This window comes from Cucumis melo, chromosome 6 (genome assembly GCF_025177605.1).
Source record: "Cucumis melo cultivar AY chromosome 6, USDA_Cmelo_AY_1.0, whole genome shotgun sequence".
Classification (NCBI taxonomy): domain Eukaryota; kingdom Viridiplantae; phylum Streptophyta; class Magnoliopsida; order Cucurbitales; family Cucurbitaceae; genus Cucumis; species Cucumis melo.
Genome location: NC_066862.1, coordinates 2,025,178 through 2,039,030, shown reverse-complemented (window position 1 = coordinate 2,039,030; position 13,853 = coordinate 2,025,178). Strand labels below are relative to the sequence as shown.

Genomic DNA, 13,853 nt, shown 5'->3' with positions numbered 1-13,853 from the left:
TAATTATTTTTTTTTAAGTAAAAATATCACATATAGAACTATCGTCACCTATATATTCATGATCATCTCTTTAGGTAAATATTAAATAAAAAAAGTTTAAGCAAATATTATATTTGGACAAAAATATAGCTTGAGTAAAAACAATTTTAGAAATTTGAGTTTTGTGACGATAAGTAAAATAGTGCGAAGATCCAAATTCTTTTTACAATTGCACCATTTTGGATGTTATTCAAATTCTTCATAAATTCTAATATATTTCTATTTAGTTGCTAATTTTACGATGTTGATGTGGATATACAATCAAAATCCTGAGAAAAAACCATTATTACTTCAATTCTAAAAGGACTCTACAAGCTAACACAATCGAACATTGTTCGGATAAAAAATGCTTGTTGTATAACAGGGAAGAGACAGAGTTGACAGTCGGAATGGAAATTCCAGTTTGATATGCCCTTCAAACAGACTACAAGCCCTGTAGAGATACAAAGAATGTCAATGTGATGAAAAAATTTCACTATGGACAAACGGCAATAACAGTCAGTTCATGGGTACAATACAACACTGATCACAGGATGATACACCTATGCTAAATTGCATACCGCGAATTGATTTCGTATAACTACACTCTTGGTTTAAGTAAATCAGAAATCTTGTTGTCATGCCTGCACACTAATCCCAATTGCAAATGCAAGATCTATTACACATCATAAAGTAAACTCTTCACCCTGCTGGCCACGTTCACGGGCAATGGAAGCCGAGAGAATACCAAGATCACGATTTAGGAATGTCAATGCCGACTCACATTCTGATATAATTCTTGTAACAGAAGATGGCTCTCCAGCAATCGTTTCGGAAGATCCAATAGCCAAAGCTGCATGAGAATCTCTAAGATTCCTCAAGTTGCCCAAGAACTGCCATAACAACACCATAATACATTACAACTTGTAGCTCTAAAAAGAATATGAAACAAATAAATAAATTTCAAGACCAAGAGAAAACAGGAAACCAGTACTTCTTTCAATTTTGAACAAAGTTTGAAAAGAAACAAAGCCTTTTCCTTGGTTAGAAAGAAGCTACAGAACTTCTATGGAGGATGATAAGTATTTTGCTTTTTACAGTGATCATATCGTCTTCCTGGCTTTCCTGATGCAAAATATCAAAGTTCTTTTGTAATTTCAACTGATTTATCTTTGTACTGTCACAAAACTTTTTCCTTACTAGTTACTAGCCCGGTTTGGGTTCACCTTGATATCCTTTTTTGTACTTCTTATAATCAGTTAAACAGTTCTCAATTATTAGAAGAAAAAAAACATATCAAATGCGCTTGCAGCAAAGAACATAAATAAATCAGCATCATAAAAACAAAATAATTGGCAAAAGGATACCTTCAATAACTTATTGTATGCTTCCAACAATCGGTTGGCAGCTGGACCAAAGCCATGAAGCTGTGGAACTTCCATCATGTGTGTCCAAGGACGGATTTCCTAACATAAAAATGGTAATCAGGATCAATAGCAAAAATGAATATCCATTCCGACCCATCCTTTCAAGTGAATATATGCAGAAAAACATCCACTTAGGCTACCATATATTCGTATAAACAGGACCACATTAGCTTATAAAAACGTAGATTAAGCAGCATAAATAGTTGGTTTTCAAGAAAGGGCGAATCCATCACTAGCCTCTTTATGACAGAGTTAACAAAACATGAAATAAAGAACCTTCAATCGCAGTTGAGACAAACCTTGGTGTAAATAATGTTAAAAGATCTTGCTGTTTCAAGAAAAGATTCCAAGTGTGCCCGCAGTTGAGATTCTACCTCCGTATACTCTTCATCTGGGTTGTAAGCATGCTACAAAATAAAAATACAAGAGTATTCACGAGACATCAAAAGAAGCAACATTAAAAATAAATCTATATTTCACACTACAAAACTGCCACCTCAAATCCAAACAAAATGTTAAAACCTAACCATTATGCAGTAACTAGTCAGTCGTGCTGCAGATTGGAAAAGGTCAGAATAACAAAAGGACAGAAAAAATGTTGGGGAAAAGAAGCCATAGCTCATAAATCGCATTATCACCAGAGAAACCTAGTAAAAAGACCACCTTGACCAGCTATATTTTTCTCAAATCGATGACCACAACATAAATGACCATCTATTGTTTAAGTTGTTTTTATTGAAACATGATGCAAATCAGGGTAATGAATCTGGAACATATCCCAGTTGGAGGGCAGTTCCAATAGGAGACTGACAGCAGGGTCAAATTTCCCTTAAAGGTGAGAGAAAGGAGCAGAAACCTTTGATGCTAAATCATCAACTTTCTGTTGAAGATTCAAAAGTATCTTGGATTGTTCTGCGAGCTTAGTTTCCAGCTCAGAAACATCTGGCCTGAAAAAGAAAATCTTGATTAGGCAACATAATGCTATAATTTAATTTTAAAATCAAATAGTGAAAGCTTGACCTCTGAGATTCAACATCAAAATTATGGTGGTGTATATATATAAATAACCATAGATAGCAATTTAGAGGTCAAGCTAAAATGTTTAATCAGTAAGAGTTTAAATTAGCAGAACAGCATTTGCAAGACTACGGCTTCCTCAAACAAAGGGGAGTATAAAATCCCTAAGGCAGATTAACCTGGATCAATAGAACTGTGTGTGGATATGGCAGTAGTAGGCATGTTCACATATTGTTTATAAAAAAAAATGATCAAAGGGGCAAATTAACAAAATAAACCAGAATAAAGAAATGGGCAGATGCCAGATCTCAAACTGACAATATTTGGAGCATTTTGAGCAATCAGAAGAAGAGAAAGACAGGTTTCCATTTAGCTTGTGGATATCCAAGAATAATTAACAATGCTAAGCAAAAATCAGTAGATATAGATTGATGTAGGAGGATCGTTACAATGGATATATAGACTGAATTTGAACATCGGCAGGAAACAATTTGCATTCTTCTGAGAATATTTGAGCCTGTTTCTCTGCAATAGAGTCGATGAGTTGTATGTCTTTGGCTACCTGCTCATCAACACTGCAGAAAAATACTACAAAAACACTGATTTCCAATATTCTTGCTAATTTAAAGAAGATTGAACAATATTACCAAAATAAACTAAACAAATGACAACCTCCAATCTGGATTATCTGCATAGATGCTTGCCTCAACAAGATCGACAATAAGACGAATCATTTCAGTTCGCTCCTCGTAGCTTCCTCGTCCCTGTAAAGTACAAGAATAAAGTTACCAAGATGGCACATACACAGTGAAGATGTTTGCTAAATCTGTAATCAACTGAATACATAAAGCTTGATTGCATTTAATACAAACCAGACACAATTTTCAATCGTCCAGAACACAATGATATGGTTGTTACTAGAAACAAGGAGTGCATATACAGCCTCCTTACACATTACATTGTGAAAGAAATACAAGGCAACACAGGTCGGCGCGAATAATTGTGATAGATTACTTAATAGCAAGTTCAATGCAAATTTTATAGTCTATACAGGCAGATGGCTTCAATTAATTTTAATCGTACAAAGTGTAGAAGGAATTCAGAAACAAACTTGGATAACTTCAGTATCAATAGTGGTTGTAATACCCAGAAACTTTGCAATTTCTGCCAGATCTGCAAAATACAGCCACTGGTTATTACGCACTGATTGATCCAGTCATAGAAACCAAATGTAAACCAAATTTTAAATGTGGACACTAAAATGAAAATAAAAGCAACAAATATAATGCATCGTGTGATGCAGCCAGATAACATAAAACTTAATGGCAGAAGATAGACGGGAATTTTAACACGCTGAAGAGATAATTTATCACTTTTAAACCCGTGACCGACCAACTTACCAGAAGTAGAATAACACAGAGGTATTCATTTTTAGTGACTCAATTACTTCATAATTGTTAATTCCTATAACATCTTGACGCCTAATTACATGCTCATCACAAACTCGTGATAAGGAAGCCCGATCTACAGAACTAAGCCCTATAAAGCATGAAGGTTAAACAAACATCCATGTAATTCGATTAGCCAGAGACACAAAAATTGAATTTACCCCATATGCTACTGCATAATTAAACATGTAATCGTGAAACAGGAAATGAGAATACTAACACTGAATGCGACCAGTTTCTTCATCGCGATCAATAGCATCTCCTTGGATATTTTGTTGGGAGAACGGCGACTTATCACCCAACAAACTACAATTTGAGAAAGCAATGCAATAAGCCATTAGACCTCGAATTGTCCGGTGAATGACTAAACTTCAAATTCAAGTAACGACGGTAAAAAAAAGTCTTGGAAATACAATTCGAATAGTTTGAAGTACGTGATTGAAAGATCAATGAAAAGTGGGTACCGGAAGAAGAGCCACTCAAGAAGGGCATAGCGTTCCATGCCGGCAAAGAGGAGGGACTGAGCAGGAGCATTGGCTCTGGGGTAATTGAGCAATGATAGCTTCCTTTGAATCTCTTCCATTTGCCTGGCTGCCATCTTCTTCTTCGTTTGTTCGTCTATCACTGTACCTTTTGAATTCCGGGCATTGAAGACCCTCTTTTACTCTTCGCTCTCTATCTCTCTCTCCTTAGACCTTCCGGTTCAGCCCCTTCTCGGATCAGGATTTAAGAACATGATCAAACCGGGCCGAACCGTCGAGACATTCTTTAACCGGTCTGAATGGACATACATCTAATGATGAGAGAGAGAGGAAAATATATATATATATATAATTTTAGTTTTGGCTTTAATTCTTATTTTCATGGAAATGTTTATTTTAGTTTTGAGTTTGATTTTAATTTAGTGTTTATATTTTAGAATATTACGGTTTTATTTTTAAATTTTTAAATTTGTTTTAATTTGATTTTTTTTTGTCTGAAATGTATCGTAATACAATTTTAGGGTGGAAAACTTTGAATCCGGTATTTTTTATTATGCTAGTTGAACTTATTTTGGCACACAATATTTTATATTCTAAAACATACTTTTAAATTTGACTTTTTACTAAATAATCACATTCGGTCTTTGAGTCGGTTGTTTATTGGTAGATTTAAAATAATTATTAGGTAAATTCATTAAATTAAAATTGAATGTGTATTGAAAATAGTGAAATTTAATTTGTAACTTGATTGATTCTTTTAACTTTTTTTTTTTAATGTAAGAGACTAAATTTGAAATCAAACTCGCTCCTTAAAAACCAAATTGAAATTAATCTCAAAAGTTAAAAGCATTAAAAGTGTAATATTTTAAAATTTATAAGTGATATGGACGTTAAATCAAAAGGTATGTATTTCCAACAAAATTTTGGTCTCATACTGGCAAATGATCCACACCGTAAAATATAAAAAAACTAACAATTTGCATATGTGATAGGGTACTCAAACTCAAATAATGTTGGTTATTTTATCCGTTTCCCTTATCGATCTTCATGTCTACCACGTTTCTCCCTCAAACCATCATTCTCACCATACACAATTGGAAGGTGACTAGAAGCATGAGCATAGGGGTTTGTCTATATAACAATGAACAATCAATCAATGACCTTAAGCTCAAACGCAAGTAATCTTCAAAGTGGACACAAGAACATTTGAACAGTAGAACGATGTGAGAAGGAAATGCAAGTACGATGAAACAAAGAAAGTATAGGTGATAGAGACAAAGATACAACAAATATGATATAAATGGTAAAGTAAAAAAACAAACAAAACCAATTATCTTACGTTAAACACACAAAGACAATGTAAGTCTAAGTATATCTACTTACACTGTGATTCAAATTTTGTTTGAAAAACATCACACTATACAATTAGAGCATTATATAGCGTCAAACACTTTAAATCTTTTATTAAAAGTACCTTAGAAAATCATCTATGAGCCATCAGATCTAACTTGAAAGTCGTAATAATCTAAATTGATTTGATTGTGAAAATCGAATCGATGAAATTATTAATTTGGTTTTTTATCCAAACAACTCTAAGGTTTAGCACTATAGTTTGATATTTATCATAATAATGATTATTGATGCTGAATATAAAAGGGAAAAAAATTTAATCATGGTTATTAATTTTGTAATGACCAATGAAAAACGAGATCCAAGAGAGGCAAGTCCAGAAATGGTCGCAATCACCGATGATAAAAATACGGCAACAAACAAAGCTTAGGAAAATGAACTTCACAGTCACAATACAAAAATCATCTCTTCAACTTCAAACCACACTTCGCCATTAAAGCCCTCTCTCTCTTTTTATCTCCAGATCTTTCATTCTTCCCTTTTAACCTCCATTAAAATGCTCTCTTCACATCTAATACCTTCGAAAAACCCTCTTTCCACCAACCCCACTTCCCCTTTTTCCCCATTATACCCAAATCTCCTCTCAACCGTCCGATCGAAATTCCCCTATCGCCCCCATATCGCCACCTTCGCCTCCGTTCATGGCGTCTCTTCAAAACCCACCTCCCAGACTCTCAATCCAATCCTCAAACCGAGGCAATTCTGCAAAAATCCTGTAAACCCATTTGGGTGTCTTCCTTCCAAGTCTAACTCCCATGTCCCCGCTGCCGCTGCCGCAGATGGCGGCGATACCACCGCTGATTCCGCCCCCAACAGCAAAAAATTTCAGCTAGCCATCGTCTTTGGGCTCTGGTATTTTCAGAACATCGTCTTCAATATCTATAACAAGAAGGTTCTTAACATTTTCCCTTTCCCATGGCTTCTCGCTTCGTTTCAACTCTTCGCTGGATCTGTTTGGATGCTTGTTCTCTGGTCCTTTAAGCTTCAGCCATGTCCTAAAATCTCCAAGCCCTTTCTAATCGCTCTCCTCGGCCCTGCTTTATTTCACACAATCGGCCATATCTCCGCTTGTGTTTCGTTCTCTAAAGTCGCTGTTTCTTTCACTCATGTCATTAAATCGGCCGAACCAGTGTTCTCGGTTCTGTTCTCCTCGTTCCTCGGCGATTCGTACCCAATCCAGGTCTGGCTCTCGATTCTCCCCATTGTTTTTGGTTGCTCTCTAGCTGCCATTACTGAAGCTACCTTCAATTTCGAAGGTCTCTCAGGCGCTATGATCAGTAATGTAGGGTTTGTATTAAGAAACATTTACTCTAAAAGGAGCTTGCAGAACTTCAAAGAGGTTAATGGGTTGAATTTATATGGTTGGATTAGTATAATTTCTTTGTTGTATCTGTTTCCTGTGGCCATTTTCGTTGAAGGGTCAAAATGGGTTCAGGGATATCATCAAGCAATTGCTTCCATTGGAAATGCTTCAACATTATATATCTGGGTCTTGATTTCTGGAATCTTTTATCATCTTTATAATCAATCTTCTTACCAAGCTTTAGATGAAATCAGTCCTTTGACATTCTCTGTTGGTAATACAATGAAGAGAGTGGTTGTGATTGTGGCTTCTGTGTTGGTTTTTAGAAATCCAGTTAGGCCTTTGAATGCTGTTGGTTCTGCCATTGCCATTTTTGGGACTTTTCTGTATTCTCAGGCAACAAGTAAAAAGAGTTCTAAGAAGATTGAGGAAGGTGAAGAAAAGAAGGATTGAGGAATGGAATAAGAAGGATATCGTTTGGCTTGGAATTTGGATGGAAATGAATTCCTTTTTTTTTTTGCTCTTCTGCCTGAATTTTTCTGTTTGTTGTTTTCTTGTTTAGTTCAGAAATGGTTAATCAAATCAAGATGTTGTTGTCACTTGCGAGTTTTAAGTTCTGAAATTTAGGCTTTTGCAGCAATCATTTTGAAGACTTATAGATCAATCTCTCTCCATGCTTCTTCTTTCTGAATTTGTTAGGTTTGTGAAAGGTGAGTTTGATTTACAGTTTTGTTCCTGTTGCTGAGTAGTTGCTAACTTTTCATTAGTTCAAACCAAAAAAACTTAAACAATGTTAGGTTATTAATGCCTTAGTTAAATGAGTTTTATTGTATAAGCATTTCATCATTTGGATATGGTTATTGACAACTCGATCATAACTTAACCGTTACTCCCTACTAAAATGTCATAAAGTTATCAACCGTTTGGCACACCAACTTCTTAAGTTGGTGTAAACAACTCAACCTCAATAGTAAACACTATTGAATTTTGGTTGAGTTTGTAGTCCATAGATGTAATACTTAGTTTTAAAATAATTCAATTTTAGGCCGTAACCATATTTTGTTCGACATGACCTTTACATTCAAGAGTTTGATATTCAAAATTCTACCGCTGTTTTAAGTTATTCAATTTCTTAAGTTGATGTAAACAACTCAACTTCAAGAGTAAACATGGTTGAATTTTGGTTGAATCTGCAGTCCATGTTAATCTAAATATTTCAATTTTAGGCTGTAATCATATTTTGTCCGGCATACCCTCTACAATCTAAAAGGTTTGATATTTGAAATTCTACCTCTACACGAAGATGTAGGTGGTGTAAATTACGATTGTGGATTTTTTATTTGTTTATTTATTTACGAAGAAAATGTTTTTATATCATTTTTATTGAATGTTATAATCTTAGGGAAAGAGGCACTCCAAACAACTCACAAGTGTAAAATAACTTGAAGTTACTCTACATTTGAATGAGCGAGATATTGCTTCATGGAAGTTAATGAACGATTTCGTGACGTGACATATTTAAGAAACTGATACTACATTTGAGCTTTTTTTTAAGGAACAATAATTTTGTACCAAAAATAATATAAGATTTACTTTTTTAGGTTTCTTTTTTCCTTTTTGAAAAGCTCTTATTAAATACACTTTGGGGCGAGAAGAATTGAATCGGTGGCGAGAAGATACAATTGTCAATTAACCTAAGCTTATGTTGATCATTTTTTATCTTTTGGTATTTTCAAAGATGGAAAAAAAAAATTATTTACGTCAGTAAATATTTTTTAAAATTTTTAAATTTTCTCTAATTCTTAAAAACTCATTAACTTATAAATATTGCTATCATTGGTTTCTTATTTTTATAAGTAGTTTTGAGTTTTGGTCAAGAACATATTTAAAGAGATAATTATTTGAATTAGTAAAATTGCTAAATGTATTTATAAATGTGGAAAGAAAAAGAGAGGTACTCTTTTGAAATTGAAAAGGCACCAAGGAAAATGCTTTAGGTTAAATGTCTTATCATAATGTACGTTTAGGGTTGATAAGATTTTGTTATATTAGTAAATATTGTAATAACTTTTGTTATTTTATTAGGTGGAAGATAAATAATTTTTTAAATTTTAATACTATTTAAAATCATTTATCAAATATTCATAAAAAGGAGTTTTTATAAAAATAATAATAAAAAACAAACTATCAAACCTTCATATAAAACACAAAAATCTATTGAACTTTCTTTGAAAAAATTATTTTAAGTGACAAAAATATTAAAAATAGCAATAATAAGTAATAAATAAGTATAGCAAAATATGATCCAAAATTTATCCCATTTTATACGCTAAATATTTTGATTTATTTTATATTTAAAACAACCCTAAAATACAAAAATTCTCCCTCGTTCAAACACAAAATAAGGGACTGATTCACGTCCTTTTCTCAAGAATGAATGATCTGAAGAAAATACGGCGACTGATTGTCTCGCCATCTGCTTCCTTCGAGCCCAAAGGTTGTTGAACACTGAAATAATATCTTTATTTATTTTTCCTTTGAGTTCTTCATTCTCCATTTTTTGTTTGGATTCCCAGTAAGTTTCTTGTTTAATTTTAACCATAATTTTTTTTTGTTGAATTTGTTCTGCCAACTTTCATCATTTGCAGGTTTTTTTTCCTGACCTATAATCGTCAATTCATACGTTGTCCTTTTTGTAGGCTTCTGTAAGTGATTTGTACTGAAAAACGGTCCGCAGATGCAGTCAGAAAGGAATCCTCCGACAGAGCTTCCAACAATAGAGCCGCAAAATGGAGAAACTATGCCCCTTTCAGGCAAACCCTACCATGCTTTTATTCTTTCTAAATCGCATGTTGCTCCCATATATAATTTGGTAAGTTCTTCCTCTCATTTAAATCACTCAGAGGTTCGAGAATAGTTAGAGTTACGTGGTACGCTGGATTTGCTAGAAAGTTGAAAGTTGCTGATTAGCTTGGACCGTTTATGGCTGAAATTTTGAAGTGAATCTAACAATAGTCAAGCATTATGTTGTAACAAACAAAACTTGAGGGAGACACAAAGATCATTAACCTAGTTTAGTGCATGATCACATACTATCGGTGCATGATCACATACTACGGGGGCATTACGCTTAGTGAAAGAAACTTTCCATGTAAAGGGTTAAACAATTACAACTAAATATCTCAAAGGTTCTCCTACGGGGATTCATGTATAACCTACTTTTCAATTTCAACTTAGGCTCTCCCGAAAATTTGAGATCCCCTTACTCCCACAAGTACACTTCTCCCAAACTTTGTTTGAGTTCCCCTCAAAACAAACTTACTTAGAGTCCCTCTAGGTGTGAGGTTCCTCATCTTTATAAAATAATTTTTCTTAAACTAAGTATAAAATCCTCTCAATACAATTACAATGGAACTTAGGCTTCTGTAGATATGAGAGGTACTCTTTTGCACTTAAGTGATCGACAACAAATGACACTTCAGCCTAGTCTAAATGACTATTGGCAACATCCTCAACAGCGAGGTTCAGAAAGTTCACTATCAGTACATAAAAGAGTTCGACATGAATGTTCTTTGAAAAACTTAAATCATGTTTTCTATTGGACTGAAAGAAAATCTGTTACACTACGCAGCATGATGCTTGGCATAGTACAAAACATGTTGTAGAACATGTTAATCAAGTTATGCCAGTAACAAGATCAGTCAATCAGTCTGTCGTAATAATGACCAAGCTAGAAAGTAGTTGACTAGTTTGAGGGATCATCCATAGTTTTGGCATCTTTTTTGTTATTATTATTTCTTAAAGAAACATTTCAAGAGAAACTTGCAAGATTAGCTAGCCCGGAAACTATTCCAAGAAAAGTTCAAAAAAATAATTGAAAACTATTATAAAAACAGTTCAGAGCAAAAATTTGGAAAAATGAGTTCAGAATTTCAGATAGCTGCTGTAAAAGTTGGCCTTCTATTATTTGGTTTTTTTTCTTTTTAATATTTATTTTGAGGACACTCATTCGGAATCACATGCACAGTGACATTAACCTTTAGAGATCGTTCAATCACAAATTTAACCAACAAAAACAAACTGTCTTCAAAATAGCCATCACTTTTCTGTTCAGAATCACAATGATTACGACTTGACAGTACCCAATTCTTAGTTAATGGGAAATGCTCAAATTAGGCATTTTTTAAGCATGTAAACAAATCAGTGTTGAAGTGGTATCATGTCTTTATTTGTAGGTTTTGCCGGCTAAATTTCATTCTATTTTACCTGCTATTGTCATCCCTGCGGTTCTTTTATGTCGAGGCAAGAAATGGAAGATAGATTATTATGGAAACAGACGTGGTAAGGCACTCGATTCAAAACAGTGGAGGAAATTTGTTAATGATAATTGTCTCAAATCCGGAGATGCTTGTGTATTTGAGCTCTTGGAGTGCAGCAGCAGCATACTTAAATTTAGAGTTCAAATTCTCCGTGGTGACATACCTTTGGAGCTGCACGACAAGTTCAGTGGGGAGACAAAAGAGACCCCCATACACCTTGACTAGCTTCCCTTTGTGTGGTTTCGTAGTTTTCAAAAGTCCCGACTTGTCGACATCATATTGCGGTTCTAGAATCAGACAGCCTATTTGATATTTGTAAGTAATATGTAATCCTGTTTTTTATTATCTCATGAATGTACAACTGAAAAAGTTTTCAAATTTTCATGGTTCTTTTTTTAAAAAAACAAAGTTTTCATTCTATATTTCATTTTCTTTGCATCTGAACTAGGGGGAACCTTCAATACATGTTTTAGGAAGCAGCAGGGGAAACCATAGATCATTATCCACTCATGCTTAGTCAATACTCCTTCCCCTTCTTGTACTGTGTGTTGTTGCAACTTCATTGCTTAAGCACGACTGCTTAAAAGATTGGACATCAAGTGAAGCTAAAGTTCAATGATTGTATTTCAGTAACGTATTTCTTGAGTTTTTTTAATTTAATTTTATTTATAATAACAATTATTATTCTTTTATCAGCATGAATGTTCTTGGTGCAAACATTACATTGCCATAGCATAATGTTTTGCTGGAGAATTTTGGGTTGAAGGGTTCGTCCAGTACCATAGCATAATGTTCGTCCAGTCTATGCTTCAAATATGCATATGCACTCGTAGGACTTTCGAGACCCCATATTTCGTCATCCCAAAGATACATGAATTACAGATTATTAAACCCTCTCGAACTTGGTCTCCATATATGTCTTACTTTCATCTTGAATATTTTGCTAGATGTAGTTCAACCAAGATGGTTTTGGTGCTGCAATGAAGTTGTGCTTCCTCGTGAGACGTGCAATGCATTATGTTACTTGTGTTCTTATGCCAAATGCACCAGGGTATATGGTTAATATGTAGATCCATTTTTGATTGTCATGACCGACACATCTTCATATAGTTGTTAAATCTTGAATCTCAATCTATTTCCTCTTTGTATTTCTTCAACCTTCTGCTCTGAAATCTAGATGGCATAAATCTCAATGTTTTCTTTCCAACATCATCATCGTTTTACTCTGATATATAGCCATTGTTTGACAATTGTTTCTATTTTGGTTTGATAACTTTCAGAAATCTAAATTGTCCACCAATTCACGGTGACCTTTGTGTGTAGACATTTTCTTTGATGCAATAACGGTCATACAATATCACCCTGATTCAATCCTTTGTAAAGGATTAAAGTATGAGAATTATTAGCCCATCGTGAATTGTCCTAGTGGTAACTAGGAGGGATGATTTTGATAAAGGTTACATTAATAAAACGTTATATGTCAAACTAGTTATCTTGTGATATTAGACATTGGTCAAAGGGTGCACCAAACATCCACGAATATTAAAAATATTAAAAATGTGGAAAATTGTTGAAATATTATAGGCTTGACGTTGTTGGATTAATGAATTCGATATTGAATATATGCGCCTTTACGGCTTATTTACTAATTCAAGTGTTTTTTTTAGAATATTTGATTCTAGCCTTATAGACAGGCAGGTTGTATGTAGTTTTAATTATCATTCAGAGATGTTTTTCAATAAAATCATTTTTATATAAACTGTTTTACGCAAGAAACCTTGAAAATTTATTTCGATTGATTAGCAAAAATTTGATTTTTCTTCTTAATAATTTATTTTCAAAATTTAAATACTTAATCAAACCAAATTCATCTCAAATTTATAAATTTGTATATTCTATTTAACCTATTTGGTCAGTTCCGATAGAAGTAATTTTAAAAATAATAATTAAGTGAATAACAATATTTTTAAAAAGATTGTAAAAATAAATATATCTTTAAAATGTTACTATATGTTCTAATATTTTTTAATTTGACTTTTATGTTTCCAAGATTTAGAATATTAGTATCAATAACAATATTTTTAAAAACGTACAAATATAACAACACTTATAAAACTTATTAGAGTTTATCAGCAATAGGAGTTTAGGAATCTATCACCGTAGCTATAGTGCTCTAGAATTTGCTATTTGTACTTTTTTTAAAAAAATAATACTACTACATGGTTTTAATTATTAGGGATAGTTGCAAATGTAGCAATTATATTTAAAATAATTAAGTATATAGTAACATTTTAAAAAAATTGTAAATATAGTAAGATCTGTCAAAAATTTATCAATGATAGTAGTCGATCACTGATAGACCATATAGTAAATGTTGGTCTATCATTGATAAACGATAAGAGTCTATCAACGATAGAAGTCTATCATTG

General features: G+C 33.4%; 2 protein-coding genes and 1 long non-coding RNA gene across 6 annotated transcripts; 2 read left to right on the top strand and 1 right to left on the bottom strand.

Moving 5' to 3' along the window:
* Nucleotides 1-416: 416 nt before the first annotated feature.
* Nucleotides 417-4,605, bottom strand: LOC103483382 (AUGMIN subunit 7). Of its 2 annotated transcripts, none has more exons than XM_008439987.3 (9): nucleotides 4,375-4,605; nucleotides 4,131-4,216; nucleotides 3,574-3,635; nucleotides 3,135-3,226; nucleotides 2,912-3,037; nucleotides 2,302-2,392; nucleotides 1,745-1,852; nucleotides 1,386-1,484; nucleotides 417-911 (listed from the first exon to the last, which is right to left on the bottom strand). In XM_008439987.3, exons 1-9 carry the CDS (start codon nucleotides 4,506-4,508, stop codon nucleotides 705-707), a joined length of 1,005 nt encoding a protein of 334 aa, XP_008438209.1. In that variant the 5' UTR covers nucleotides 4,509-4,605; the 3' UTR covers nucleotides 417-704. The 2 variants fall into 2 exon arrangements, with proteins under 2 accessions (XP_008438209.1, XP_050941894.1); XM_051085937.1 differs by having other exon boundaries at nucleotides 3,609-3,635; nucleotides 4,375-4,405.
* A 1,510-nt stretch (nucleotides 4,606-6,115) lies between these two features.
* Nucleotides 6,116-7,704, top strand: LOC103483381 (xylulose 5-phosphate/phosphate translocator, chloroplastic). The gene has a single exon (XM_008439986.3). It carries the CDS (start codon nucleotides 6,299-6,301, stop codon nucleotides 7,556-7,558), a length of 1,260 nt encoding a protein of 419 aa, XP_008438208.1. The 5' UTR covers nucleotides 6,116-6,298; the 3' UTR covers nucleotides 7,559-7,704.
* A 1,747-nt stretch (nucleotides 7,705-9,451) lies between these two features.
* Nucleotides 9,452-12,581, top strand: LOC103483380 (uncharacterized). Of its 3 annotated transcripts, XR_007821589.1 has the most exons (5): nucleotides 9,452-9,602; nucleotides 9,805-9,977; nucleotides 11,341-11,739; nucleotides 11,873-12,253; nucleotides 12,372-12,581. It is a non-coding gene; the product is annotated as an uncharacterized LOC103483380 (long non-coding RNA). The 3 variants fall into 3 exon arrangements; XR_536568.3 differs by having other exon boundaries at nucleotides 11,873-12,581; XR_536570.3 differs by having other exon boundaries at nucleotides 9,511-9,680; nucleotides 11,873-12,581.
* The last annotated feature ends 1,272 nt before the right edge of the window (nucleotides 12,582-13,853 follow it).

What these genes read in the sequence shown, in the direction of transcription:
- LOC103483382 (XM_008439987.3), bottom strand. Translation starts at nt 4,508, where the DNA reads ATGGCAGCCAGGCAAATGGAAGAGATTCAAAGGAAGCTATCATTGCTC. An exon ending in AGAAACTGGTCGCATTCAGT is followed by an intron (nt 3,636 to 4,130) that starts GTTAGTATTCTC and finishes TGTATTTTGCAG; the next exon opens with ATCTGGCAGAAATTGCAAAG. An exon ending in GCAGATAATCCAGATTGGAG is followed by an intron (nt 3,038 to 3,134) that starts GTTGTCATTTGT and finishes ATTTTTCTGCAG; the next exon opens with TGTTGATGAGCAGGTAGCCA.
- LOC103483381 (XM_008439986.3), top strand. Translation starts at nt 6,299, where the DNA reads ATGCTCTCTTCACATCTAATACCTTCGAAAAACCCTCTTTCCACCAAC.